General features: G+C 40.2%; 1 protein-coding gene across 4 annotated transcripts in view; it reads right to left on the reverse strand.

Moving 5' to 3' along the window:
- Window positions 1-27,127, reverse strand: part of ADAMTSL1 (ADAMTS like 1) — an 827,290-nt gene that overhangs the window by 351,521 nt on the left and 448,642 nt on the right. For 2 of the 4 annotated variants that reach the window (XM_072959358.1, XM_072959361.1), the window contains exon 1: window positions 21,205-21,400. The exons of 1 other annotated variant lie outside the window; for it this stretch is intronic. In XM_072959358.1, the coding sequence (XP_072815459.1) occupies window positions 21,205-21,267 (63 nt within the window). In that variant the 5' untranslated portion in view covers window positions 21,268-21,400. Of the gene's footprint in view, window positions 1-21,204; window positions 21,401-27,127 lie in introns of those variants that run through there. One more of the 4 variants, XM_072959359.1, reaches the window with a different exon arrangement.

Consider the following 27,127-nt stretch of genomic DNA (forward strand, 5'->3'; position numbering starts at 1 on the left):
TTCTACTTTTGCTTATATTAAATTCCCTTTACCCAGAAAAAGTAGGAGGAGGATAAGCTTTTACTATGTCAATATTTTGTTTAATCTGCAATTATTTGATCATCCATGCATTGCCAAGTTACAGAACACATGAAACTGAAAACAGGACTTTGTAGCTCTTTAGGATTATCATATTAATCAACAATTATCTTTCCAGTTAGAGTGTAAACTCTCTGAGGGCAGGAATTATGCTTTCTATTTCTGAGCTACCTACAGTTAGCATTACTATGCATGCCACTTAGAAGAAAATCTAACAAATTTGGACAAAAAATTGATAGAAGGTGAAAAGCTTTGCAAGTATGTTTTGTTTTAAATCCTAGATTACATTTAATTGTCATCTGTTTCTTAAAAACAGACACAGAACGTGGGGTAAGCATAGGAGTCGGGTGGAGTGGGGTGAAGTTGGGGGAGAGCACAAGAAAGGGGGAGAGTCGGGAGGCAAAAGAGAGAGGGATATCTAGTTACTTAAAATTTCCAAGTGGTTTCAAGTTCTGGAACTTTATTCTTTTTTCCAATTCAAATATGTACCACCATCCAACCCCCTCTACACTAGGAAATACGTTTTGTCAAAAACATTGCACCTGTAACTTGGATGCACATTTTAAAGAGCAGTAACTCTCTCTCAATTACCATATCTCAGTATCTTCAATAGATAACATTTTCCTCTAGTTTTAACCTATAGCTGTAGGTAGCAGCTAGAATGACTGAAACAAGTTTCACCAGTTTTGCAGTTTGGCAGTAAATCATTCTGAGGGTCTACTTATGGTCCTGATGATACTTTTCCACTATCAATGTAAAGCAAATCGATCAAGAACCCCAGCATCCAGAAGCATCATAACTGCTTAATGTAGACTCATGTGAGTAATCAGCAGATTTCCTCTACATCCTACACCCTACTCAATGCTCTGGGGCCAGGAAGCCTTGTAAGTAAGGCACATGGCTGCCAGCAAGTTGATCTGCTGCTTCGAAATGACTGTCTCCCATCCAAGGCTACCATTTTCAGCAGCCCCCTATTTGATTCTCAGTGTCTACCTATAACTATTAGCAGAGTTCACAACCCCATAGCCCTCTGCCTCTTGGCTTGGGAGGGACCCGTTGCTTTCTCATGAACCTTAAATTCTAATCCTGCATGCTTTGCTTCTGCTCACCCTCCTGAGTCCAGCCTTGTGCAGCCACACTGCTTAGAGGCTTTATAATCCAGTAGAGAAGATAAACAAAAACAACAACAACAAAATATCTGATGGCTCAACATTTTCTACATTTAACCAGACACCAAGTCTTATCACTCCCACTTTTGAAATGTTTCCTTTCTATTCCCACCCTCTCCCATCCCTACTTTCACTGCCTCAATTCTGGTTCTAGCATTTCGTGCCTGGTGATTTGCAATAGGCTTCCCCTCTGATTTTTTCACCTCCAGCCTCTCCTCCTGCCATTCTGTCCTCCACACTGCTACCAGTTATCTTTCTAGAATGCAGAGCTAAACCGTTTCCTCCTTAAGAGACTTTCTCTGGTTCCATTGCCTGCCAATAGCTGGTGGCATCTAGTAATGGATTCCAGGTAGACCATGAGGACTCTAACTGTATGAAACATTTTGGGTGCACGTGCATTGTTACCATGTTTCTGCAAAGAGGACTCAGAGCTTTCATCATGTTCTCCAAAAAAGGTTAAGAACCACTGGGCATAAGATAAAGTCCCAATTATTAGGGCAGCATATAACACCTTTCCTAACTTGACCTTCAGTCAACATTTTAGACTCATTTCTGCTGCTCCCGATCACTCACGTCCTCTATGCTCCAGTGACAGGGCACAGCTGCTCAGTCAGACAAGCTGCGTGGGGACCTCTGACACTCTTCCTGATCCCGCTACTGCTTAGATTGCCTTCCTTTCCATCTCCCTCATATCTTACTACTTTCTTCAACTTGTGTACTCCTGCTCTTGCTTTAAGATGCAGCTCCAGTGTCATCTTCTAGTGGAACGTTCTCTAACCTCCAGCTAGAATCAATCACTGCCTCTGCTGTGTACCCTGAACATATTGCTAGCACTTAATACACATGGCTACTTTAGCACTTGTCAGCCACTACACGGTAGTCATTTGTGTACACATCTATCCCAAAGAAAGGACAGTGTGTTCCTTAAGGATCATGCAAAGATGAATACGCCTTTGAACCCCCAGTGCCTCACAGAATAGCAGATATGTAATTGGTCTCAATGCATATTCATTGAATGAATAATTAACACAAGGCAGGCTAGGACCAGTTGTAGCTGAGTGTCTAATTCATAACAGCTGTCAGCTTTTGCTCTCATTTATATACAGTCAGATTCTCCAAAGACAGAGCAGGGAAAATATATACGCAGAAGCTACAGATAAGTAAAGGGAACGGAAGAGGGAAAAGTTAATCTGACTCATGAAAGAAAAAGACCATCACATTTCTGCTTATTCACATGTCTTTTTATGCCAACTTTAAATTTACCCCAAATGGGAAAAGCTGAAGGATGATTAACCTGTCACAGCTTGCCTTAAGCTAGCCTCATTCAAATCCTAGATGCCTATCTGCCAAAGAGCCCTCATCACTGAGTAAACAAGAGTCAGTCCTTCTGCAACACTCGGGAAGCAGTCCTTTGTGGAGATGAGAGTGCTGGGATTACAAGGGAATCAAGATGGGCTGGGGAGGGAATTCTGACTTGATTAAAGGCATAGACCCCCAATCAATAAAAAAGTAAAAAAAAAAAAAAAATTAAATTGTATTTTCATGAATGCAACAATTAGTATAGTAGAGATCACCACAGAGGACAGAAAACTCAATGTTGAGCCAGAGTAGGAAAAATGACTTTGAAAGAAGCAAGTTTGAATACAAGTTTTAAAGTAAGGTTTTTAGACTGGGGAGAATAGATTCCCATTTGATTCCACGTAAAAGTAATTCTTAAAAAGTCAAATTCTAGAGCTGTGATGTTTAAAAGAAATTAACAGAGGCAAAATATTGACATCAGCCCCTGAAGACAGGGACTATGTGATTATTCAGCTTTACATCCCAATTTCTAACACAGGGTTTGATACAGAGATTGGTGTTCAATGGAGGTGTAATGTTTAAGTGATTTTTTTTTGTGAGCAACTTTAAGATGTTTCAGAGAATGGATATGGATAATACTGATGGAAAAACTTCTAAATGGGAATACAGGCCAGGAGTCAGGACTTGGACATTGTGGTATTTTTGGCCAGATACTTCCTGAAACATCCTAGTCATAAAAATGTCTACAATTCTAAATTAGCCTATCTCATTTAAGCATATTTATAAATCAATTTTCCAACTTGTCGACAAGATATGAACATTTATTTGCTTGACTTAACTCAGGGTTGATGTAAAAATTATTTAAAAAATAAAAGTTCTAAAATATGAACATGTTGACAGTATAAAATTGCTAAATGAAATTCAAGTAGAGATGATCCTATTGCTTCAGCTGTAAAAATCATTTTATTAAAAATAATTACTGAAACAAAGAATCTCTACTGGGGACTCTTTTTCTTTATAATTATCAATTCCCAGCACCTCTGTCAAATCCTAGTGACTTCTGAATAATAAAAGAAATGCTAAATTATAATCCGAACTTTTTGATAAATGTGTACTATTTAATTCTTTGAAAATCAGTAACTACTTGTAAGCAAAAATTTCCCAAATGATGAAATAAAAGTTAGCTTTATATGACAGTTCTCAGGTTTTTTATTGACTTATTTCCTTTCCAAGTGTTAAGGAATAATAGTTTTTCTTTTTATGCTGTTTCTACTAATAGCTACGCCAGTAATTTTCATGACAATTTATTTTGTATCAAAACAGAAACTGCTTTTGTGGTTCTCTACTGGTATAACTTCTAGTGTTGTTGTTTTTTTTAATACTCAGATTTCTAGATATATTTTCAACACATTATTAAGTCTTTTATTAGTAACAACTGAGAGTCAGTTGTCATATAGCTTTTGTCTTAACTACAGCAACCAGGGCAAAAATTTTCTAGTGAAACGATTATTTATTTCACAAATACAATAGCCTACATTTTTTTCTTTAATAGTGTACAGAGTATATTGTAGTATAAGTCCTTTATTTTAAATCACTGCAAGAAAGACTCTGATTTCCTAAAAGGACTTGTCTTTCTCGGTCAATTATAATTTGTCATCATTATTTGTCAACAATACAGATCTACTTGCATTGAGATGGAAAATAATACTGGTGATTAAAGACATATCTACCAGTAAGTAGTCTCTTTCTATCTCCCAGTCAAGTTCATAGAAAACACTTATGTTTTTGAGATGCCTAAATTCTCTGTAAGCATTTTGAAATCATAGTTGAAAAATATCATTCAGTATTGTATATACAGGAAGTAATACAATCTTTCATTCATTTGTAAATTAAATAACGATGTCAAGGAGACATTAGCGAAACCACTTATTAAATGTTTATTAGCATATGAAACATAATATGGTTTCTGTGATTCCTGTGAGCCTTCCTCTGACCCTCAACGCTTGATAAAGTAGAAGCAAATATATTTTCTCCACGAATTTATAAAACTTAATTTTTGCTTTCACTGTGCAAGCCTCTTGAGTCTGTCAGCTTTTAGTTTTCAGTGAGAATAGTTCTTTTTCCTTCAGCATCATTCATTATTATTTTAACGGTAGGGATAATATTTAAATGCACTGCATGAACCATGGTTAGTAATGGGAAAAGTTAATAGGCTGACGTCAAAAGCAACGTTATAATCACTAAAATGCCTCAGAAATATATGAAAATGGCTCTTGGCCACAGACAATATCAACACTGCCCAGGCGCACCACAGGCATCTTTTTTTAAAGCCTGTTTTGTAATAAGCAGAGAACGTGAAGGTGCTAAATCATGGTTTACTACCCCATTTGCCTCCCAGCCTCTCTGTCTCTGGAGCTGGGACTCAGAAATCAATTTCACACACGGCTGCTATCAGCATTCTTTGAACTGTTAAGACGCAAGCCCTTTCTCCTCGTTTTATTAAAAACAAGCTCACTTTTATCTCACAGCTCCCGCTTTGTGCTTTCCTGCCTTTACTTTCCACTTTGTCAGTGGTGAGTTAAATTGTCTTCTGTCTCCTTTCCTTTCACTTCTCAACTTCTTGAAAAGCCAATCCACATCCACTGCACCCACTTCCTCGATACCCCCAAACTCTTTAACGCTTCGTCAGCTGCTGTCTGCTCTGCCATGCGAGTCACGTGGCTTCTCGGAAATGTATCAGGATGTGAAACTCATCACACCTGAGGACCTTCCCTCAGACCTTGCTGTGCGACATGCCCCCCTGGCTTCTCTGGCAGTGACTCCTGGCCTGTTCCGCCCCGGCCGTTTCTTACTCACCCTGACTAGCAAATGTTGGAACCCTCAAGGTTCTTTCCTGGTTCCCCTTGCTCTGCTCTCTACTTTCCCGTTGCTCTCAAACACTTCCCCTTGCTTGCACTCTTCTCTTTGCAGATGAGAGACAAAAAACATCTCTATACCAGTGTCCAGGTTTCTGTTTCCACTTACCTGGAAACCTCGTTAGTACCTTAAACTCAACATGTCCAAAACCAAACTCAGTATTTGGGCCCCCAATCCTTCTTTTAGGACGCCTTCTTAACACAGTTATAAATAAAGAGACATTTCTATAAAACATATCAACTCCCTCCAACCTCTCTGTCCTCTACCTCACCGCCCCCATCCCTCCTCACATACACACACACACACTCACCTGTAATAAATATTTTACTTCTGCAGTGTGTCTACTTTCTGTCCCCTCTTTTCCACTCCATCTGCTGGTGCCCTAAACTGGACTCTTTTCACTGTTAGTGTATAATACACAACTGGTACCTCAGTCTGCTACTAGTCTGGTATTTCAGCTCCTCTGCAGCAAGGCTCTCTGTCAAGAGCTGTAGGTGAGGTTGGAATGGTGATCTGGGATAGGGCCTAGAGTTCCAGCTGAGGGATTGGTCCTTGAGTAAACTGACAGCTGAAGCCAATGAAGGCTTTCAAGCAGGGCATGATGGGAGTTCGACAGTTTTTAAAGTACTCCACGTGTTCATCTGATCCCCATTATAGCCCCACATGGTTCAGCAGGTTTATGGGCATTTTAGAAAAAAAGAGCCTACTAAGGTTGTTGGATGGGTAGTGCTGTAAAAAGGGTAAGACAGAAATCCACCTGACAACAACTTCCCCAACAGGTAAGAAGAATTTAGAATCTCTGTATGTCTAAGTAAGTAAGTGGAATAAGGATGGATAAGAGTCAGTCATCCAGACAGGAATTAAACTTGGTCTGAGGAAAGCCAGGGGAAATAAGACCAAATATGTAATCTATTACAATGGCCATCTACAAAAAGGAAAATAAAAGATCAGGTGACTAATATACGCAGATGACTGGATTATCATCAGAGTATCTGTTTTATTTTGTTTCTTCCAATCAGGCTCAGAAAGGTTCTAATTTCTATCTTGTACAAAATGTGCATGGTTCCTATTTTCAAATAAAAAGTTTATGCATTCAAAAGGCTAAAAGATTAGACTCCAGATTACACTACAAGCTATTAACTGGAAGAGTTCCAGGTCTCTTTGTGAATGCTACCTAACATAATAGGATAATCATCTTCAAATCATGCATCATAATCCTCCCTTTCTCTTCTCTCTGTCCTTGTCTCTCTCTCTCGTACACACACGTATGTACCATTTACAAAGTGCATTCACATCAACTATATGAGTTACTGGAACTGAAATAGTGTCTGTTTCAGGGAAAAGGAGCTCCTAAGGATTTTGTTTTTGTTTTTTGAGGTGGAGAGGGTTCTAGAAGATATCTTCAAATAAGAGACAAATCCCCTAGCAGGTGAGAGGTGTTTAGAACCTTTTAAATATTCAATGAGGTCAATGACTATCAATTCTGACTATATATTCAAATTAGCGGGGAACTCAAGAAAAATTGCCAGCATCTGGGCTCCACCCCAGACCACCTGATCTGAATCTCGCTGGGGAGGGAGGCTGGAGGCTGCCCAGACATTTTGAGTTCCCAGTTCCTTGGTGATTTGGATGCAGGGGAGGTGTAAACGCACCCTGAATCAGACAAGTGTTTATGAGTGAACTCACAGTGTCACCTTTTGGAACCAATATTCATCTTTATTCTGTTTTATACTCCCTGGTTTCAACAGACTCTAGACCCCCCTATCCCCTCATTAAAAAGGAATCCTAGTTTTTCTTCTCAGCCCCCTTGAGATTCCATGGGAGACTTGAGTTACCAGGCGAAGCTGTCAGCTGCCTTGAAGCCAGAAAAAGATGAGATTGGTTTCTGGGAATGAGATAGAAAATTTCGGCCTTGTAGAAGAAAGGGAGGGATGGTAACTTGTGAAGTTTACTGGGCACTTGCTACGTATAGGTAAAGGGCTGAGTAGGCTGCATGGCTCGTTTTAATAAATTTCACAGTAATCTTTTGAGGAAGATGCTATTGTTGGTGCCTGTTCTGCAGATAAGGAAACTGAGACACAGAAAATAATACAAAGGTTACAGTGGAGGAGCCAGGATTTGGATTTGGGTCCAGGCATTCTGGCTCAAGAGTTCCTGCTCTTAGAACTACACCAGTGATTCTCAAATTGGTGTTTATCAGCATCAGCTGTAGAGCTAAAAAAAAAAAAAGCACAAGGTGCCCAGGCCCGCTGAAGGAGGAGGGGCCTGCACCATTATAATTTTAACAAGTGCTCAGCTGATTCTGATACCCATCAAAATCAGCAGCTATGGCATTATACTGTATTACTTAAAGGTAAGAAAACTGAGACACATATCCATTAAGAAGAAAAGAGGTCTTTCGTTAGGGGGCTTTGAACTTATTATGGGACAGAAATAAGTTGAGCTCAAGGTACAAACTCTCAGTGCCTCAGACTGGCAAACAAAGATAGGAGCCATCTGCATCAGAGGACTGAACAATAGGGGAGAGAGGGGAGGGATCCATGATCCTATTTCAGTAACTGAATTTCAAGCTTTGCTCCCATTGGTTAGATACAGGAAAGCCCATAGTACACGGTTCTATCAAGTCCAAGATGCCACATATTGAATTCACATTATTTTAGGTACCATTAAGAATAAAAAAGAGTCACCCATTAAACTATGACCTGCTATCCATTATAAGGCACATCAAAGTTTCTAAAATCAGAAAGAAAAAACTGTGTGTCTTAGGATCGATGAAATATGGTACAAGCAATGAACTCTAATGAACTTGGTTCTGAAACCGTGGAAATCACTCAGCAAGTTGGGGAGGCTCCTGCTGACAGAGTCCAAATAACATAGTTCCAACAACATGGAAAATAGTCTGTACTGCATATTTTAATATAATTTGTTTGCTATAAGAATTGAGTATACGTCCACTAAAAACAGAGGAATTCACACCACCTTAGGTTTTAGTACTCCGTTTTCTTATCTATAAAAGGGTATGGTAAGGCTTATCTGAGATGACATATAGAAACGGATAGCACAGTACTTGGCACATAGAAGGAGACTGAAAATCACATTTTTCCCCTTTGCTAAGTCCAATGAGATTTTTATGTTGTTTGCAGTCAAGTTGTGGGAAGGAGGACGAAAAGGAAAAATAGATGTCCAAAATTAGAATGAAAATCACAAGGACCATATGATTTAAAACATAAGTACTTGTTTGATACTGTTCCAAAGTAAGTCTGCTTTACGAGGTGAGGCCAAGCTATAATCAATTCTGAACTAACGCTGAATAAATTGGAGGCTCTTCATAATTAGCAGAAGAAATTACATACCCAGGAGATGCCAATACCAGATCAAAAATCTGATGCCTTAATCGGACTCGTAAAGAAAAAATAGACAATATAATTGTGTGACATTTAACTCACACTTTAACAGAATTTGTGGGGTTTTTTTTAAGTCACAGTATATTTTTGATATGAAATGATGAATTTGTGAATTTCAGATATGGCTTTTTTTTTTCTGAAGACCACAATTAATATTCCACCGGGGCAGATACCTTAAATTTAGACCCTGAGGGCTGCATCTTTTCCTGGAGTTTCAGTTTCTTGCAAAGAGAATTCCGCATGTGGAGCCCATTTTGGATAATGGGGACGCTGTAAGAATTGGTGCAGAGATACTTGCCAGCTTCTTGTGGAAAGATTCAGGGCTGTGCCATGAATCTGAAGAGGTGAATAGGGCACTGTTTGGTGGGAAAACAGGGAGATAAATAGCTGCACACAGGGAAACGCGGCAGTCTGACAAGAATCACCCCAAAGTACCAAAACGACCCCACGCAATGGGCTTTGTGTTATGTGAGGGTCATAAAAGCTTTCAGAAAAGCACAGGCATGTCCCTTTGAAAGAGCCTCTATGTATCTGGAAAGGTTCACTGAGAGTGAATAAAGGGTTAAGTTGCAGTAGTGTGGCCATCTCCCTAGAAAGACTGGGCTTGAATTCTCTCTTTCCCAGAAGACTGACAGAAACTTCCCCAGGTTTTAAAGAGTGTTACATTTTTTGCTCTGGAAGACCTTTAACAACTTGGAGGGGAGAAAAAGTCTCTGACTGTAGGTCACAATTTTAAACAGGGAAGCCTTGAATAAAACGATTCATTCCTTCCCACATCCCTTCGGCCCACAATTGAACACCTACTCAGTGCCAGGCTCCAGGCTGTCTGCTGAGCAGGGGGCCCTAAAAAAGCCCTAGCACACAGCTGGTATTTTAAGAGCCTCTGAGCCCAGAAGACCACAGGGCTTTTTCCTGCAGCTGACTATATAGCCAGATAGCTGGGTCTTCTCCCCTCTTTTCCATCACTGCTGCTGTTGCCTTCGTGGCGTCCCACCAGGAGGCCTTGCAACCTCCATCCGCGGGGCCTCTCTACTCTGTGTGGCCACCATGGCTGTTCTTCTAAAACATAAATTTGGGTCAAGGCTCCCAGGCATGGCATGCGAGGCTGTGCAGGAGCTACCTATATTCCAGCCACTGGGATTCACTCACTGCCCCTCGGACTCACCTTCTTTTTCCTTTCTGTGGCAGGTCCCTCTGCCTGGAATGCCCCTGTCCCTCTCTTGTCTATCTGGTGAACTCCTACTGGTCTCACTTTAAATGTCCCACCTTCGAAGTCACCCTCACTGATCCACCTTGAAATCGAGTGACTGCCTAGCCGGGAGCCCGGGACCACGGCAGACAGATGCCAGCTACCTTCTCCCGTTTCCCTCTTTGTTCTGCTGTAGCATTTTATTTCCTCCACTCAGCCTCAGCCTGGGTTATCTTTTCAAAACTTTGTTTAGAATCTGTGAGCCTCCTGGAGAGTGTGACTGTGTCTTGTTCATCTTTGTGTCCCAAAAAAAGTATCTGGTATAGAGCAGGCCAGTCCGTGACAAAGTTTTTCACTGATACAAAGAATATATAAAGAGAAAAATAAGGGCACTGCTTAGTTCTCCATAGAGCTAAATGTGTTTTGCTAGTTTTTCTTCTGAAATGATATACTTGGAACTTCGGGCTTCTTCAAATAATCTTTCTTATTTCTTGCACCACTCGTAAAACGAAATGGCATTATTGGGACAAGCATGAACCCTGCTTGTGTTGGAATCTGCACTCTGCCACTACTAGCTGAGTGACCTAAATAAAGCATATTATATAACCTCTTTGTGCCTTAGTTCCTCATCTGTAAAATGGGAAAAATAATAGTCACTGCTCCATGGGGTTGTTGTGACGATTAGATAATTTACTATATGTAAAGTATGTCTCACATTGAAACAAGCACTCTCTATAGTAGTAACTACTATTATTTCATTTCTGGAACTTAGGTAAGAGAAGTTTATTTCATCAATGTCCTTACTTAACAAAATTAAAACATTAGAAACTTTGTTTTTCATATATCCTGCCTACCTGCAAACATGACCTTATTTACTTTTGAAATTTTAATCATCTGTGACATCCAAATTCTGGGAATCACTTTTTTAATTACTTAGAACTCTAAAGGGGACATAAAGGACCAGATTTGAGTCCAAGCACCACCAAACTGAAGTTAGCAAAGTTAGCAAACTACTGGGGTAAGAAGGCCCACCTTGGATTAAGGCAGGTTGGGGCTGGTCGTTAGGGACGTGGCAGAGGTGCTGGAAAACCAGAACCCCTCCTAGCAGAGAGCTGGGAACATGCTGACTGGTTGCCAGATGATGCTCAAAGATTTGTAAAGGTCCTACATACTAATGGTTTCCACAGAGCAAGCTAAACCTTTTGAGGAAAAACCTACTGTCATTATTGCTTATATGCTGTTGACTAGCCTTTTATTCATGTGAATGAGGGACTGGTCTAAAGGTTTCACTGTGTGAGCATATTTCTAACATGGAAAAGACAGGTGTTTATGTATCAAATAAACAGAGACAGAGTAATACACTCATTAAGCTTTGGTTTCAGTCTCACTAAAAAAGAGGATTCCAGCAAAAAAAGGAAAAAAAAGGCATAACTCAAAGAAGTGACCTGAAATATAAATCTTTAGAGTTTTAGAGTTTTTCTAACACATTCTTTCTTGAATCACTATAAATAATGAAATAATGTGTCTATTTCTTTAGGCAGAGATGCCCTTACATCAGCAATAGTTAAATACACAGTTTAAAGAAAATAATATCATGACAGCAACATAAAACCAATGGAACCTACTGGCCAATTAATTCCTATGCTCCCCTCTCCCAATCTCAAACCCTTTCTGATATTACTTGTAGAAAGACCCATCTTTAGAACCACATCTGTTTCATTCAACACAGTTCACCCTGTACCCCGCACAGGCCCTGATATACAGCAGGCTTTCAATGAATATACTATTTTGTCCTGAGGGAAGGGAAGGAAGCTAACACTTCTTGGAGACCTACTATGTGCAAGGCCCCACATGAAGTCACTTTCACATACATATCACCACTGTGTATTTCACCTTCACACTGTTCATCAATATGGAAAGCAAGAGAAACAAATTTTATTGATAGTTTGTAGGTCTAGTTGAGAGACAAGCTATAGATTTCAATCCCCTCTTCTCACCAGGTCACCCCAGGTTTATAAACCAACCAAGATCCTAGAGTTTTCAAGCAAGATGATTTTCCATCAGCTTCATTGCTTGGTTTGGTTTCTTTTACACGTGACATTTCAATATTTCAGCCTTTCTCTTCTATAAAGGTCCTCAGGGACCATACAGTATATAAGAAAGAAAATGAATTCTTTTTCAAAGGGGTATGGACTCAAAGGAAAGAGATCCCAGATTCCAGGATCTAGATCCATCCTACTAGGTGTTTGTGGCAAATATGTCTTCAATCTCTTTGCCAACATTTATATTTTAAATTCAATTATCTGCAAAAGAAAAGGGCTGAAATAGGTGATGAATTCATTGATTCAGACAACAAACTTACACTAACCATTTTGTGTATATCAAATGTTTGTCTGGTGCTGGAAATACAAAGACATCCAAGACAAAATAAAACAACTCCTGCCTTCAAAGAGAGCCCAGTCAATTGAGGTCACATTTTATGTGACCTCAAAGATTCCTTTTAATTCTAAAACACAGCATGTCCTGAGAATGCAAATGTCAATTAAACTCACCCTATAACAGTAATTTCCAATCACGTTTGTCATCTTAGACCAGGTCCAAGCCCTGAAGTAAAAGTGTGTCGCATACGGTCTCAATGACAAATGGTTATAGTAACTATAATGAAAAAAGAGACGATTTCTAAAAGGCTTTCCTCTAAATCTGACTTCGGCACCTGAACAGTAGGAGTTCCTATTGTTTCCAATACCCCTTTTCATTTCTGGTTCTCTTGATGAAGTACAATATTTGAACAATGCTCTGGCAGACTTCAAATGGCAAAGCAGGCTGAGAAATCGAACACCCTACCATAGCTTACTAAGGGAACAAAGTGAGGGATATTTATTTTATTGGCTACTTTGAATTTATTATAGTTTACTCATAATTTCCTGTCTCATTTCTTTAGTGCTCTTGGAATTTACATCAGGATGTCTTAGGTTATCACACTCCTTCCCTCCTTTGTCCCAATATTTATGCCAACAGACTGAACTGACTTTGAGAAAGTCCCTGGACAAAAAATGAAGGGGAAAATACCCAAAGGTTTAGTTGGAGAATGGCAGAAGCTTTGGAAAAAAATCTGAAAAAGCAATGAAGATGAAAATGGAAACTCCGTGAAAATTAATGTAGTGTAGAATTGGCGAACATACCACTTATTTCTTTAAACAAATAGAAGAAAGAACCCGCTTATGAGGTGCACCCAAATAATTCACAGGTGGTGAAACTATTAGAGTCCTGCAATTTCTTGCCTCAGAAGTGGAATAAATCTCCTGGATTCTAAATGGTGTAGCTCATACACGTGATTTCTCTGCCATTCCTGTTCTCTCAACTAACCCCACCTTTCCATGAACAAGGTCTTTTGGGTTTTATTGTAATTAACTTATTTTAATAACCACTTTAGAGAAAAATCTAGTGAGGAAGGGAGACATAGCCTACTATAGTAACTGCACTTACAGAAATATAATTCCAAATGGAATGTGCTTCTTTTTTGCCTGGATTTTGGTTATTACAAAGTAAGCACAATGTAGTGGAAACTACTTAACATTGAAATCTGCCAGCATGGCGCCCCAATGATAGTGGGCAGATGAAAACTCTCTAGATATTGGTTGCACATAATTAATGATAATTCTCACGATGCTTCGAGGAAAGTTTTTCGCTTAAGAATTGATGTTAACCAAGATACTGTTCTAGTGTGTTCTGCTGTACTAACTGATATTCTGAATTATAAAAATTGGATGTTTGAAGTCAAATACTGATAATGTCCATGAAGATGAATAATCTGTGGAAAGCCATAATTTACATTTATGCATTGATAAAAGGATTAAACAGCTAGTGTCTAAGCAGGTGGAAAAAAGTTAGTTACAAAATAAGCCATGTTGTGGGGCAACTGAAAACAATTATATCCATCACAAGACTATTCCTACAGGGAGTTTTTTTGTTTTTTTTTTCAATTAAAAAAAAAAATCACTGACAACAGAACGTCCAAAAACCTACTAGGCTGCTCACTGGAAGGACTGTGTCTGAAACTGTCTTCCATGGAGATTGGTTCTGTGTTGGGTATACAGCTGGTGATAGATAAGTGATTTTCACATGAATGAAAGTAATCACTTGAAGTTTTATAGTACTTTGGAGTTGACAAAACACTTTAGCAACTAATGCTGCATTTGCCTCTCACGGTGTTCTGGAGAGTTAGGTGGGATGGGCAATCGTGCGTGGACTGAGGAGACAAAAGCTGAAGCGAATTATGTGACTGGGCCATGGTCATAGTGCTGGAATCAGCACTACAGCCCAGATGTTTATACTCTAAAACTGGGGCTCTTTCATGGCACTTGGACACCTTCTAGAAAAATTCATCAAAAACAGTTGAGACTAGGTATATTCCAAAAGTGTACTTTCCTTTATATGCTACTGTATGAAACATGATTTTGTGTGTGTGTCTATGAGTGTGAGTCTGCTCCCCTCGCTGTCACTTGTTCACCCCTTTATCTTCTGACATCTGTCTTTGGAGCTGCACTGGTGTTATGCCTCGATTTCTACTTCTTGGGTTCTTTTTCTGTTTTCTCCTTGGGTCTGTGTGGTTCTGTGCCCTTGGCCAGGTTGTGTGGTCCTGTTCTGCTCCATGAGCTTCCCATTGTTTACCACAGTCCCTGCTGCCTTTTTTTGTTTTTTTCCCCCTTATTTTTCACTGCTCCATTCACTTCCGGATTTTATCTGAAAAAAGGACACAAACCTATTTTCCTATTTTGCCACACGGCCCCAAGTACTTAGAGCACTCTACGTCTGGAATAAATTGCAAATCATGAAGATTAAACCACCATTAGGATGGCATGTCATCTGCTTATTTTAGTTTCCCCATATAATAAGTGGAAAGTGGTATTAGTACTTACTCATAGGCCTGAAGGTCAACTAAATTTGAAACATATGTTATTTTCAAAGGTTTTCAGTATAACAACCAACACCTTCCCCCAAATCTCAGTGTTTGAACACAACAATGGTTTATTTCTTCCTTGTGATTAAATGAATGTTCACAAATGTAATTCTTTCAGAGTGGCAGGGTGGGGCTCTGTTCCATGCAGTCACTCAGGATTGAGGCCTTCCATTTGGTGGCCTTACCACTTTCTAGAGTCTTGACATTCTTTACTGCATTCTCTGCATCCAGAAGCCATGTAAAGAGAGAGTTCTTGGTGCTTGGAGGATTATGTGGAGTTGTCAGGCCTAGAAGTGCCACATATAACTTCTAACAACATTCCATCCACCAGAACTCAAACATATTGCATCAACCGACCACAGAGAAAGCTGGGAAATAGTTTATCTTTGTGCTCCATAGTACAATGAAGCGAATTTTGGTGAATCCATAGCATTTTCTCTGCTAAAATGAGAGCTTATAACTCCCTTCCAGTTTTATGAAACTGTGGCTAATATAAAGGCACATGGGTAGGGTGGGGTCCAGGTGGGGAGATCCCTTTAAAAAATAAAACATTTGGCAAATATCTTGAGAAACTTTTTTATATCTAACATCATTTTGCCCACAAGAATGTCATGAGCATTGCTGGTGAACCAGAATTGGTGAAATGCTTCACATGTGGAATGGATGCTCACGTTTCCCCCTGCTACTTGGACTGTACCCTCTTCTCAGCTTTTCTTAGCAAGTCAGTCTTATTTATCCATTTACACTTGCATTCAACAACATTTACTGAGACCTCATTACCAGGCATGCTGATAAAGGTAGGAGGAACCAGTCATTCCTTCTGCTGTCACCCACAAGTCTGTGGAACAGACAGGAAAATGAGCACAGTATGAGAAGTACAATGAGAGGCAGATGCAAGGAAGCAGAAGAACTAGAAGAAATTACATTAAAATTTTTTGTCGAGAATACAACTAATTATTCATGCCTCTGACAAACGATTACTCCATGCGGCTACACTGGTAGAATTTGAGGTCGGGGTATTCAAACAAATTATTCCTTCCAATAAAGGTTATGATAGTTAATGAGAAAAGATACAATGAAATAAGATATATTTCTATGACTGGAATAGAGACTATTAATAAACAGAGGAAACTATTCAAACTGAGCTTCTGGAAATACAATAAACAAAAAGCCAGGGGTCACTGTTGGCTGCAGGCTACTCCCATTGGGACCTCTTTTTGACACAGCCAGGAGATGTCTAACTGCTCTACATACTAGGTGCTCCCAGTTAGCAAAGTCCCTGGGAGAAGAAATCAGAACAGTGAAGCTTTATTCAGTGCAGTTTTTAATCGTGAAATTCGGGAATTGGGGAGAGTTAGTCATTTATTTTTGAGCTCATGGAAAGAAGGGGTTGATAGCAATAGCTTACCCAGTTAGCAGGCGGGCTCCCCACACAGCTGTGCTGGCCTATTTCAATTAGGATCCTTTCGGACTGACATCACCTCTGCTGTGCCAGTCCTAAGCCGCTCAGGAGCCAGCACTGCCAATCAAGCCAAAAGTCAACCACATGGGATGGTTTTTATGATGGAGACAGAAAAATGACATGAACTTGTCTCATTCTGGTGAAAACACAAAGTGTGAAGCCAGCTCTCTAGACAAAGAAAAATTAGTAAAACCAGCAAGACTTTAAAACTTAATTGAGACATATTTTCCTGTGATCATCTCAACATACTTCATCAGTAGGTTACTCATGATGAGTCAAGGAATGCTCTCACTCAAGAAAAGACTGTGGTCCTCCTGCTACAAAGAGGTCAATTCTGGGTCACTCTACTCATGAGACCACAAGAAATAGTAGAATCTGCTGTGTGAATGAAGGAAGGGTAGAATGAAACTTAAATAATTAGACCTGGAACCTGAAACAGACAAAGTAAAAGCAGAGCTGTCACTTTACCAAAGACCCTGGACAGTATATACAAAGTTAGGAAACACTGAATGTATGGAGAATTAGGGAACCACCTGAGTCTCTTTACATCCTTTGTTCTCTTAATTTAGTTCACAAACCATTATGATGCCTGTATATACAAGACAGTCTACTAAGTGCTGTAGGAAATGCAGAAATGCATAGGACACTGTATTTTTCCTGAAATAGTTTTAAATTATATTTTGATTAAGCCATAATAAAGGGGAGAACCAAAACACCAGACTATGCCTCATGCAAACATAAATTGTGTGCAAAATGTACCGACAAACTGGGTAAAAAATGAGTAGCAAGGACAGGGGTTAACTACACTTCACTGATTAAAATTGCACATACCCTGACTTTAGTTTTGTTATAAAGGTATAGGAATGAATTTTGTGTGCTCCTAAGTTTGAGTAATAGCCTACCCCATGGTAGAGAATTGCTTTCCACTTTATTCGCACATATTGGTAAAGGAAAATCAACGTGTATTAATACTCATATAAATGCACAAATACATTTATTTATTCACTCTCTTTCTTTCAAAAGCCTTTAATATATCCGCAGAGTCTTTCAAGGGAAAACTTTGCTGGTGGAACAGGACTCTTTTGTAGTTCAGTAGTGACCACTATTGGGCAAACTTCCTTCAACTTATATGAAGCCATAGAACTGATTCACATGAAAATAATAATGGGGGCCAGAAAGTGGTCCTAAAACAGACTGAAACACTAAGGAAAAAAACCCAGGAGCCTGAGAAAACAAGAATGGAGCTGATCCTGTCTAGACAAGAAACGTCACAAAAACATGAAGTAAATAATGTTTAAAGAAAGGCCTCACTATGTTCCGCAGATTTACATGAAATATCCTTAAGCTTGATTTAAAGACAATCTAGGCATGAGAGTAAGAAATAGAGGTGGAGGAGGAGGAAACAATTACAGAAATGTGCTTGTGCAGGCACATGGGGACACACACACATACACACTTACTGGAGCAGGCCACAGTCTGCTGTCAATAAGGGATTTAACATTCATTGCCCAAGCTAATGGTGCTTCTCGCCTTCCAAGACAGATCCACTTAGATAATAGTGGAGGAGAGCGCCAGAGAGACCGAAGGGAATGGGCTATTGTGTTTGACTAGTTTCCATGTATAAATTAGTGCAGAGAAGAAGAAGAAATTCAACAGAAAAACACATGTACTTTATTATAATTCTGAGTGTTACTCTTGCAACTCCCACAATAGCAGGCGAAACAGCTTAAAACCACTTAAAAGAAACAAAAGGCAAATGCAAATATGATTAAATGCCTTTCTGACAAGAAGAGATTTGACTTCAAGTTGGGATGGACACATATGTCAATGGCTGGTCATGGTTTCTGCCACATTCCTTTTCAGCTAAACAATTGGAACAAAGGAGAGAGAAGGGGAAAGAGGAGCAGGGTGGGAAGATGGGGAAAGTCGGGGTATGTGGCTTGAGTTGACATGAATATTAGAATGAAATCTCCTGATCAGTGCTACTGTCCTACTGCGTCCAGAGTAAAAATGAAGTCTATGATGTACGAGTTTTGCATGAAAATTTTGTTGGTGACCAAAAATAGATATAAAAGACACAGGGGACTTTACTCTCTCAGGAATAACACTCCAATAGGAAAGGGTTTTGACGAAACTGAGGGTGAACAGAATTCAATATTTGTATACACTCAACAACCAAGTCATGATACAGATGATTCTGCTATTAGTGATACGAAGGCTGCTTTGAAGTAGAAACTTGGCTTACCACTAAACAAATGGGATGTTTTCCAGTTAAGTAAAAGAGATCTTTAAAAATTGCTTACATTAACTCTAAGACTAGACCAACTCTTGTAATGTATAGAAGAATTACAGGAAAAAACAAGCCACCCAGTTCAATTTCTCCATCCAGACCCAAGGATGAGCTGACAGTGCCACACTCCTAGTTCTAAGTCAACTATTGATCAGGCTACAGGTCACTTCCTCTTAAGCCAATAACTTAATTTCGCCTACAAAGCTAAATGGGGCAGTTAATCAGCAAGTGTATCAAGTGCCCATAATATTGTACTCATCTTTAATGGCCAAGAGGAGGCAAAAAGCCTAAGTATCTCCAACAAAGACTCCAGATCAACCTAGGCTGCTGTTTCCATCACTGCTAAACATTTTACAACCGTAGTACAACACAATCAAAGCATTTTTCTCTCCATTATTTCACCCTTGAGGTCAACTATAAGCTTGTTTCCTTATCTGTAAAATGGAGTTTAAAAACGCCTTATCTGCAAGGTTATTGTGAGGATTCTTTGCAGTGAATGAATTTTCAAACAACTGGCCTCACAGTTTGGCATCGTCAGATATACAATATGTGGCAGGTTAATGCTGTTATTACTCTATACAGGGATGTATCTTGCCACTCACCAGTCCTTTCTTTTTTGGTGCAACTCTCAGAATCCTAATTCATTTAAATACAGGCATAAAACAAACCTGGGTTTTATGTCATTTTATCCTCATAATATAGTTACTATAATTTAAGCAATATATGTTTCAGGTTTTAAATCTGAAAGAAGCAAACACTTCTTTTTTCCCCCACCTAAGTGCAATTATATGCTCAAATGCATGTATAAATATTCAAGGTATCAAAGAGAAATATAATGCGTTTACCAAGTAGGTAGCAAAACAATCTACTCCTGAATGGGAACTTTTTTTTCCAAAGTATAATGAGATCAGACTTCCATACGAAGATACCAAAGAAGTAATGTGTACTGGTAATTTGCCTTACGGTACAATTAAATGGGAAAATAATATATACTTTTTAAAATTCACAAAGTAGGGAAGACTAAGGCAAACTAACAGTGTGTATATAAGTAACACGTCCCACATGGAAAAAATGAGACACCTTTCATAAATTGCTTACTCCTCTAGTCATAAAGGACACCTAAACATTCTGCTTTTTATATTCGTCGTAACAGCTAAAAACTTACGGTTCATTCATGCTTAAAATTCAGTTTGCCTTTAAAGGTCCATGAAAACCTGAAACTATATTTCTATATCCACAGCATTTGCAATGCATCTTTACGAGTTCTTGGCTATAATAATGCAAATAAGAAGTGGAAATGTTAAAATACTTAATCACTGTCTGATGATCTGATGAACCTTCTGGGAGTTTTTCAATTTGTGCTAAATAGCTTGCTTCCCTTCTTCAAAATTATAATGCAGATCAAATTTGTCAGAGCCTAATCAGAACAAACATCCCTTCACCATCAATGAAATGGTGCAAACTTATATGCGTGTTACATTTTTACCTTTTCCCCTTCTTGCCTGGTTACCCTCTGAGGAAGTGCTGGCATGCCATAAATGTGAGAGGGAGAGCTACAATCACGTTTGTTTGGAATCAGCCTGTGCAAATTTTGGAATCAAACCTTCAGATGAGGTTTATGAAGCTGCTTGCCCAGAACACTCTGGTTTGAAAAAAATGTGCATTGCTATTAATATTTTGAGTGTAGATTTTTTTTGGACAGTAAATGTTCATTTTCTGCCCATAAAACCAAGTATGAGTCACAACGGAACGTTTACTTCGAGTCAAAAATGCAGTGTGTGCTGATGTTCAAGGCAGAGCGTCTTATCACTGTGACTGTGGAAAGCAGCCGCACAAAAAGTCAGCATTTTCTTCTTCTTCAAAAGCAGATCTGAGATCAAAGACTATAATCCTCAATTCATAAATACCAGCATTAACTTGTATCCATAGATGACTTGCAGTAATTATCAGCCATACTCTGGGTTGGCTGCAGAGAGGTTTTCCTTCCCTCTTTTACCTGGTCCCCTAGCACATGTGCACAGAGGGAGAAGAAATCATAAAAGGCAGTGGCAGAAAGCCCCTCACAGCCCATCCTTCAAAAAATTCCAGGAACACCACAGTGATTGAGCTTGATATCAGGACGTCTGTTACCTAAATTCCAAGCATGCACACCACCTTTGTACAGCCCTCGGCTCACAACTCTATGCAGTATATCCCAAAGTTCATGTCTCAGTATTACTATATACCTCTACTTAATTCCACAGTCTTACAGACTTTATTTTGCTTGGGCAGTTGGGGTTCAAGTTCTGAAAGAAGCTTTTTTTTTTAATCATGTAACTTACTTTACCTGGCGTTTGAAGATAAAGATACACACACTCACATACACACATATACACAGCACCCCAAAGCACCCAAACTAAATGGCCACAGCAATGTATTGAAATGAAAAGGCATTTACCAGGAGCAGGAAAGCCAGAAAGAGGAACGGTGTGCCAGGAGTTGCCCGACGGCAGCATTCCATGCTTGGATCCTTGCCGGAATCCGAATCGGACACTGAATAAGCTGCTAAGTGCTCCTCTGCCTGCTGTCACATCCAGGACTAGTGCTAACACTCCAGCCCTGCCTATCAGCTTCCATCAGCCCCGCTCACATTTCCTGACCGAGGGGTGGGTGGGTGGGAGGATGGGTGGGGGGTAAGCTGAATGGAATCTCTCTCGGAGCAGGCAGCCAGCCAATCAGGCTCCTGCTAATCAGACACGCTGAATAACAAAGGGGGGGGGGGGACAGAGAAAGTGTAACTGTGTGAGGGGGAAGGGGGGGCGGGGAAGGACGAAAAAGAAAGGAGAGCGGAGCACGCAGCAGAGCCAGAAGAGAAAGGCAAGAGATGCAGAATTGCAAAAGATGAAGGAGAGCCCTGTGCTTTTAACTAACCTGGTTAGTTCTTTGTGAGACGCGTTTCTATTTGCCCTTTGCTCGTGCTGATGCCTGTTGCTTTGTAAAGTACAGTAGCTCCCTGTGACTCTGTATTGTTCCATTCGGGAGAGAAACCTAATCCCTGTCAATATATAACATATGCCATAAAGGGAAAGAACCACAGACAAAAAGTGACTTAATGTGCCCTTTAAACGTGTTCTGTATGCACTTTATTTCTCTTCCATAAAGTTCCTCTTTATTTCCCCCCTTGACTTAGAAAAGGGCGACTGTATAAAATTTTGAAAGTTCCTCACTAAACTGAAGTAGAGGCATAAGTTACTTTGTGTATTAATGATTTGACGCGAAGAAGAAGAAAACAAAGCGGATTACTGCTTTGCGAAGTGACAATTTCAAACAGCCCAGGTTGACTAATGCTAAAGGCACAATTAGAAATTTAGATTTTCCTCACTTAAAAAGAAGCCCTTAACAAAGACTCTGGGATGTGTGGGGCTGAAATTCAGGGTTGAGGAACAGCCTGGTTTTGACTCACTGCCAATGCTCAACTATCTGCTTTAGCAGGAGGAGGGAAAGGAAGGGTGAATTAAATCCTCAGTTAATCCCCAAACCTTTTAACCAACTGTTTCAGCCTCCTCCTTATCCATGTCCTTTATCGGAGCTGCTATAATGCCGCAGAAAAGACTGAAGGGAGTTTTACCTCCTTTTCCTGCTGTTGCAAGAGTGCTGGATGAGGAGGTGACCTTCCCGGTCCTGTCCAGCCCTGGAGGAAGGGCTGATGGACAGTGAAACAAGAGGGCCGGGACAGCCACAGCAAAGAGAAGGTCAGGAAGCTTCTGAGTCTGGTTAAGCCACCAGCAAGCAAGCTTGGACTCTACCAGAGGAGGATTTTTTTTTTACAGTTTTAGAAAAGCGTCAAGTGTCAAACAAGGACATCTTTCTCTTTATCTGTTAAGGAAATCACGGAGTTTTTGAAAGAATGAAATAGCAAACTTGGCCTTACATTTCCTTAGATGTGTCACCAGGAAGTTCTTCCTTTGTAGATCTCCTGATAGCCCAGAAATACAGATGGTGGAGGTAGAAGACATTTAAAATTAACGTTCTTTCCTTTTATTAGTAAAAAAATACTGACAACAGGCATGAAACACACAAATATGGAAAACCTGATCAAACCATAATAGGCATGTGAATACAGGCAGGGCTGCTTCTAGACATACCTGCCATGTTGCTTTTCAAAAAGATGGAGAGAAGCAAGCTGTTCAACCTCAGTCAGGTTCCTTACTTCATATGGTGTACCACTGAGAGACAGAAGAGCTGTAAAAATCCCATTTTTAACCTTTTAGGAAGATCAGGGCACACAAGTATCTATCTGCCTTTTTCCTCACCTAGGAAACTGGATTGTACAAAACCACAACAAAGAGGTCCTTTTCTTTAAGTACGCTTTTCCCCTTCAGAAAGATTCGTTTTACAAATCTCTCAAAAAATTAGCTAAGGCTCATAAGCTAAAGATACTCACAAGGAGATGTAAAAATGCTTGACTGGCATTATCTGAAATCCTCATCATATTAAAAATGGATTGATGGAAGTAAACTTTCACTCAGAAAGCTGCATGATATCTCTCTCTTCTACATACTGGAGCTTTATGCTACAGGGTTTTTCCTTCTATCAGTGTCATTGGCTAAAAGGTTTCAACTTGTTCTGAAAAATAGAATAAAAATGGAATATTTTATCTAATACCACTTCCTCCCTCCTCACACGTAAACATCACTCATCAGGCAGACCCAAAGGGAAGAACAGGTGGGAAAAGGCAGAGTAACAAGAATGATAATAATACAATACTGTATGGAGAAGAAGAGAGAAAAAGAAAAAATTGGCATGCTCAGAGATAACCAGTAGTCACTTCTAGGTTAGTCTAATTCTTTCCTGCATTGGAAATAAAGACTGTCTAGATATTTGGAGTCAGAGATTTCTGCCTTGGAATTTTGATGAACATGTCAATGCCCAGAAAGATGGTCACCTCAATGAAGTCACTGAATAGTATGATTATTTTTAATTCAAGCCCTCAGCCATATGTTGAATGCCCAGAGGATGCCTGCCACAATGTCTCAGGCTTCTGGTCCCTTTGTGAGTAGTATCTGCTTTCCTCTTGGGGCTGCCCAGAGAAGCTAGAAAAAGCCACTGTACAGTCAAGCATTACACCTTGTAGGGCAACTCCCAGCTGACTGTAATTTCAGAAAACTAAGAACAAAATCAAGTTAGGGTGACCGGGGTAAGTTTAGGGGGTGAGCTAATTCTGGTAATTACCAAAGTCTATGGGTTACCTTTAAAGTCTACGAAGACTTTATATTTATACCTAGAATCTCATTTGACGTTTTGACTACTCTCTGAAGTTGGTTAAGTACTCACCCCATTTTACATACTTGGAAAAATGAGGCACAGAAAAATTAAGTAACTTACCTGGGGCCCCACTAGTTAGAACTGGACTTTGAACAGGGTTTTCTGACTGTAAATCACTCTCATCTCATATACATATATATGCATATATGTATGTATGTGTATATATATGTATTACGTACATATACGTGTGTGTATGCAGATATTAGCAGTGGTGTCATACTGCTTGGAGAAGGGCATTTAAGAAAAGGCAAAAGAACAGAAGGCAGGCTACCCAGGTTTTACAGTGGGTATATGGTACCCAACAATGGAAAGTATATTTTTAGTCTACAACTTCTTTGTCTCCCATCTTTGTCATTTCTAAAACCATTTTCAGTGCCAAGGAAAAATCACATAAAACCCAAGGTAATCTAGAGCCATACCAGCAGCAGCCTGGGAAAGGCCTCATATGGCATCTAAGCAGGGCGTTGGCCGCGTTCCTTTTTTCCTCTCCAGGTACCTAAATTAAAGCCGTCTGCCAGTGTCTGAGCACCAGCAGCCGCAGCAGCAGTGGTGGTGGTGGCGGCAGCAGCTGCTATAATACTGGTTCCTGGTTCCCTGCACAATATATTAGGTGAAATGAAAGGAGCAGTAAGTGAGAGAGTGTCAGAGCTGTCTGAAGCATCATTCCAAATGGTATGGATTGAACAATACTTAATTTAAAAAACACCAGCTTGGACAGGAGCAAGCTGTTAACATTCCGTGTGCTTTATGGCAGGAAAGAGTGAGCTAAACTCTCAGAATTTCTCTCCCTGGGGAGAGTGCCTTACGGTGTTCATTCGGAAGCCACCTGTCTCTTCCCGAGGTGGGGCCTCCTCGCTTGGCCCTCTAGCTGCAGTGACTTGTCCAGGGAGGGCTGAGGGTCTTTTGGAAAGGACTTAGGGTGGGGAGTGACAGCGAGGTGGGTAGGGCCCCATTGCCCCTCTCCACCTCCCAGGGTTTTACTATTCTCACGGGCCCATGTGGAGGTGGTTTGATTTCCCTGGCTAATTCTGAAAATTAAACAGAGGGGAAAATGGAGTGAGGATGAATGAGATAAAAAACTACAGGAAGCCGACTGCTGGTCTCAGAGGCAGAGCTGGAATTTGAGTAGGAGTCAGTAGCTCTGCCATTCACCTAATCACCCTCTACCACCCAGGCCACCGGAGCCTGTTCACCGTTAACTTTCAAATCACGTTTCACATGTGACCTAATGGGATGTGAGCAGAAACTTCACCAGGGAGAGAGTGATCACTGTTCTTATTTTATAGATAAGAAAACTGGTGCTCTCCTATGATAAGTGAGTTCATCTAAGTTTCTTATTAGCAGGGGGGAAATTGGATCTATATCTAAGGTGGTCTGACTTCCCCCTGGACAAGCCTCTGAGAAGCTGATGAGAACAGCTACATTTACTGAGAGTCCTCCATGTGCCAGGCACTGTTCTAAGTACTTTCTATTTATTACTTCATGTAATTCTCACAACAATCCTATGGAATAGGTCCACTTACTATCCTCACACGGATGCTATTTCTGGTGGATTAGCCATCAACATTCATCAACCAGTGCCTTCTTGAAATTCAGAGGCCAGAAACCTAGAAACTGCATTTCCCAGACTCCCGTGCGGCTAGTGTACCAGAAGCCATTTTGATTTGGCCACTTAGAAGCACTCCCCTAAGATTTGGAAGGCAGAAGTGAGGCAGAGACTGCACTTTGCTTCCTGTGCTTGTAGAAATAGCTACAGAGCAGTGTGGTTTGCCTGCATCCATGCTAATCAGTCACTACCTTTCTGGGTGTCAAGAGGCAGGCCTGGGATGTGCAGTTTATTAGCTGGATCAGAGAAGGAGGCATGGCTTGCAGTCCTTGCATTTCCACTCAGCAGGTGAATTCCCAGCTATGGAAGAGACAGCAGCTCCCTTGGTGACCTGCTGCTGCACAGCAGCACAGGAATCTTCCAGAAGCTCAAACTAGCGTCTTTTTCATTAACAATTCCAGTTTATTGTGGGTTAATTAATAACATATAACACTTTCTGCTTAAATGTGTGTGTGTGTGTGGTGGGGGAGGTGATCCAACTTATTTATTTTATGAGGAGGTACTGGGGATTGAACCCACGACCTTGTTCATGCTAAGCATGCACTTTACCACTTGAGCTATATCCTCCCCCACTTTCTGCTTAAATTAGTAAGACTAAGTTCTGTTGTCTTTGCAGAAACCTTGACTGATTCTTTAACAGAGGAGAAAACTGAGGCATGGAGAATTACATAACTTGTCGAGATCACAAGCTCTGAATCCAGACCATCTATGTCCCTAAGCACTAGGAAGCACTGCCTCTTTGTTGAGCAAAAGGCCACAAGAGTTCAGAGAAGGGAGAGGTCACTGCTGATTTAAGAACTCAGAGAAAAGTAAGTATCCAAATGAAAAAACAACAGAAATTGAAAAAGACCTTGGGACACACAAAGAATTCTAGGGATTAAAAAAAAAGAAGGAAAAGGCTTTACAAGTGAGGAGAACAGAGTAAGGAGAGAGAAAGCAGGAACATGTGAGACCCAGGCTTTGATTCACCCTGACCCACTATTTTAGGCCTCTTAAAGGGGAAAGATAGACTTTTAAAAATTTTTTCTTCCATAGTCTCAGATCCCATGCTCAGTGATCTCCCCTACAAAGTGTTTAACACCGTAAGTTATATATGCAAGGGACTCAACAAATTTTAAATTTTGATTGTATTCATCTCTAGCTGCCTGAAGCACCAGAAGCCTCTGTTTACATTTTTTCCTCTCATCGACAAGGCTTCACTCAGGGCTTCTCACACTGTAAGGACTTGGTTAGAATCTGCGACCCTGGCCAGTAGCAGAGAGGAACTGTGGAGGCTGCATGGTGCGATGGAAAGAACCCAGGTAGCCACAGCTGTCCTAGTTCCTGCCAGCAGGTTCAGAGGAAATAAAATGCTGAAAGCCCCTGATCCTGTATTTTTTGTTTGTTTGGTTTTTACTTTAAGCTGTTCAATGATGAGACTACTGCTCAGGACCCAAAAGCTGTCGTTGGA

Source organism: Vicugna pacos, chromosome 4 (assembly GCF_048564905.1).
Source record: "Vicugna pacos chromosome 4, VicPac4, whole genome shotgun sequence".
NCBI classification, from domain to species: domain Eukaryota; kingdom Metazoa; phylum Chordata; class Mammalia; order Artiodactyla; family Camelidae; genus Vicugna; species Vicugna pacos.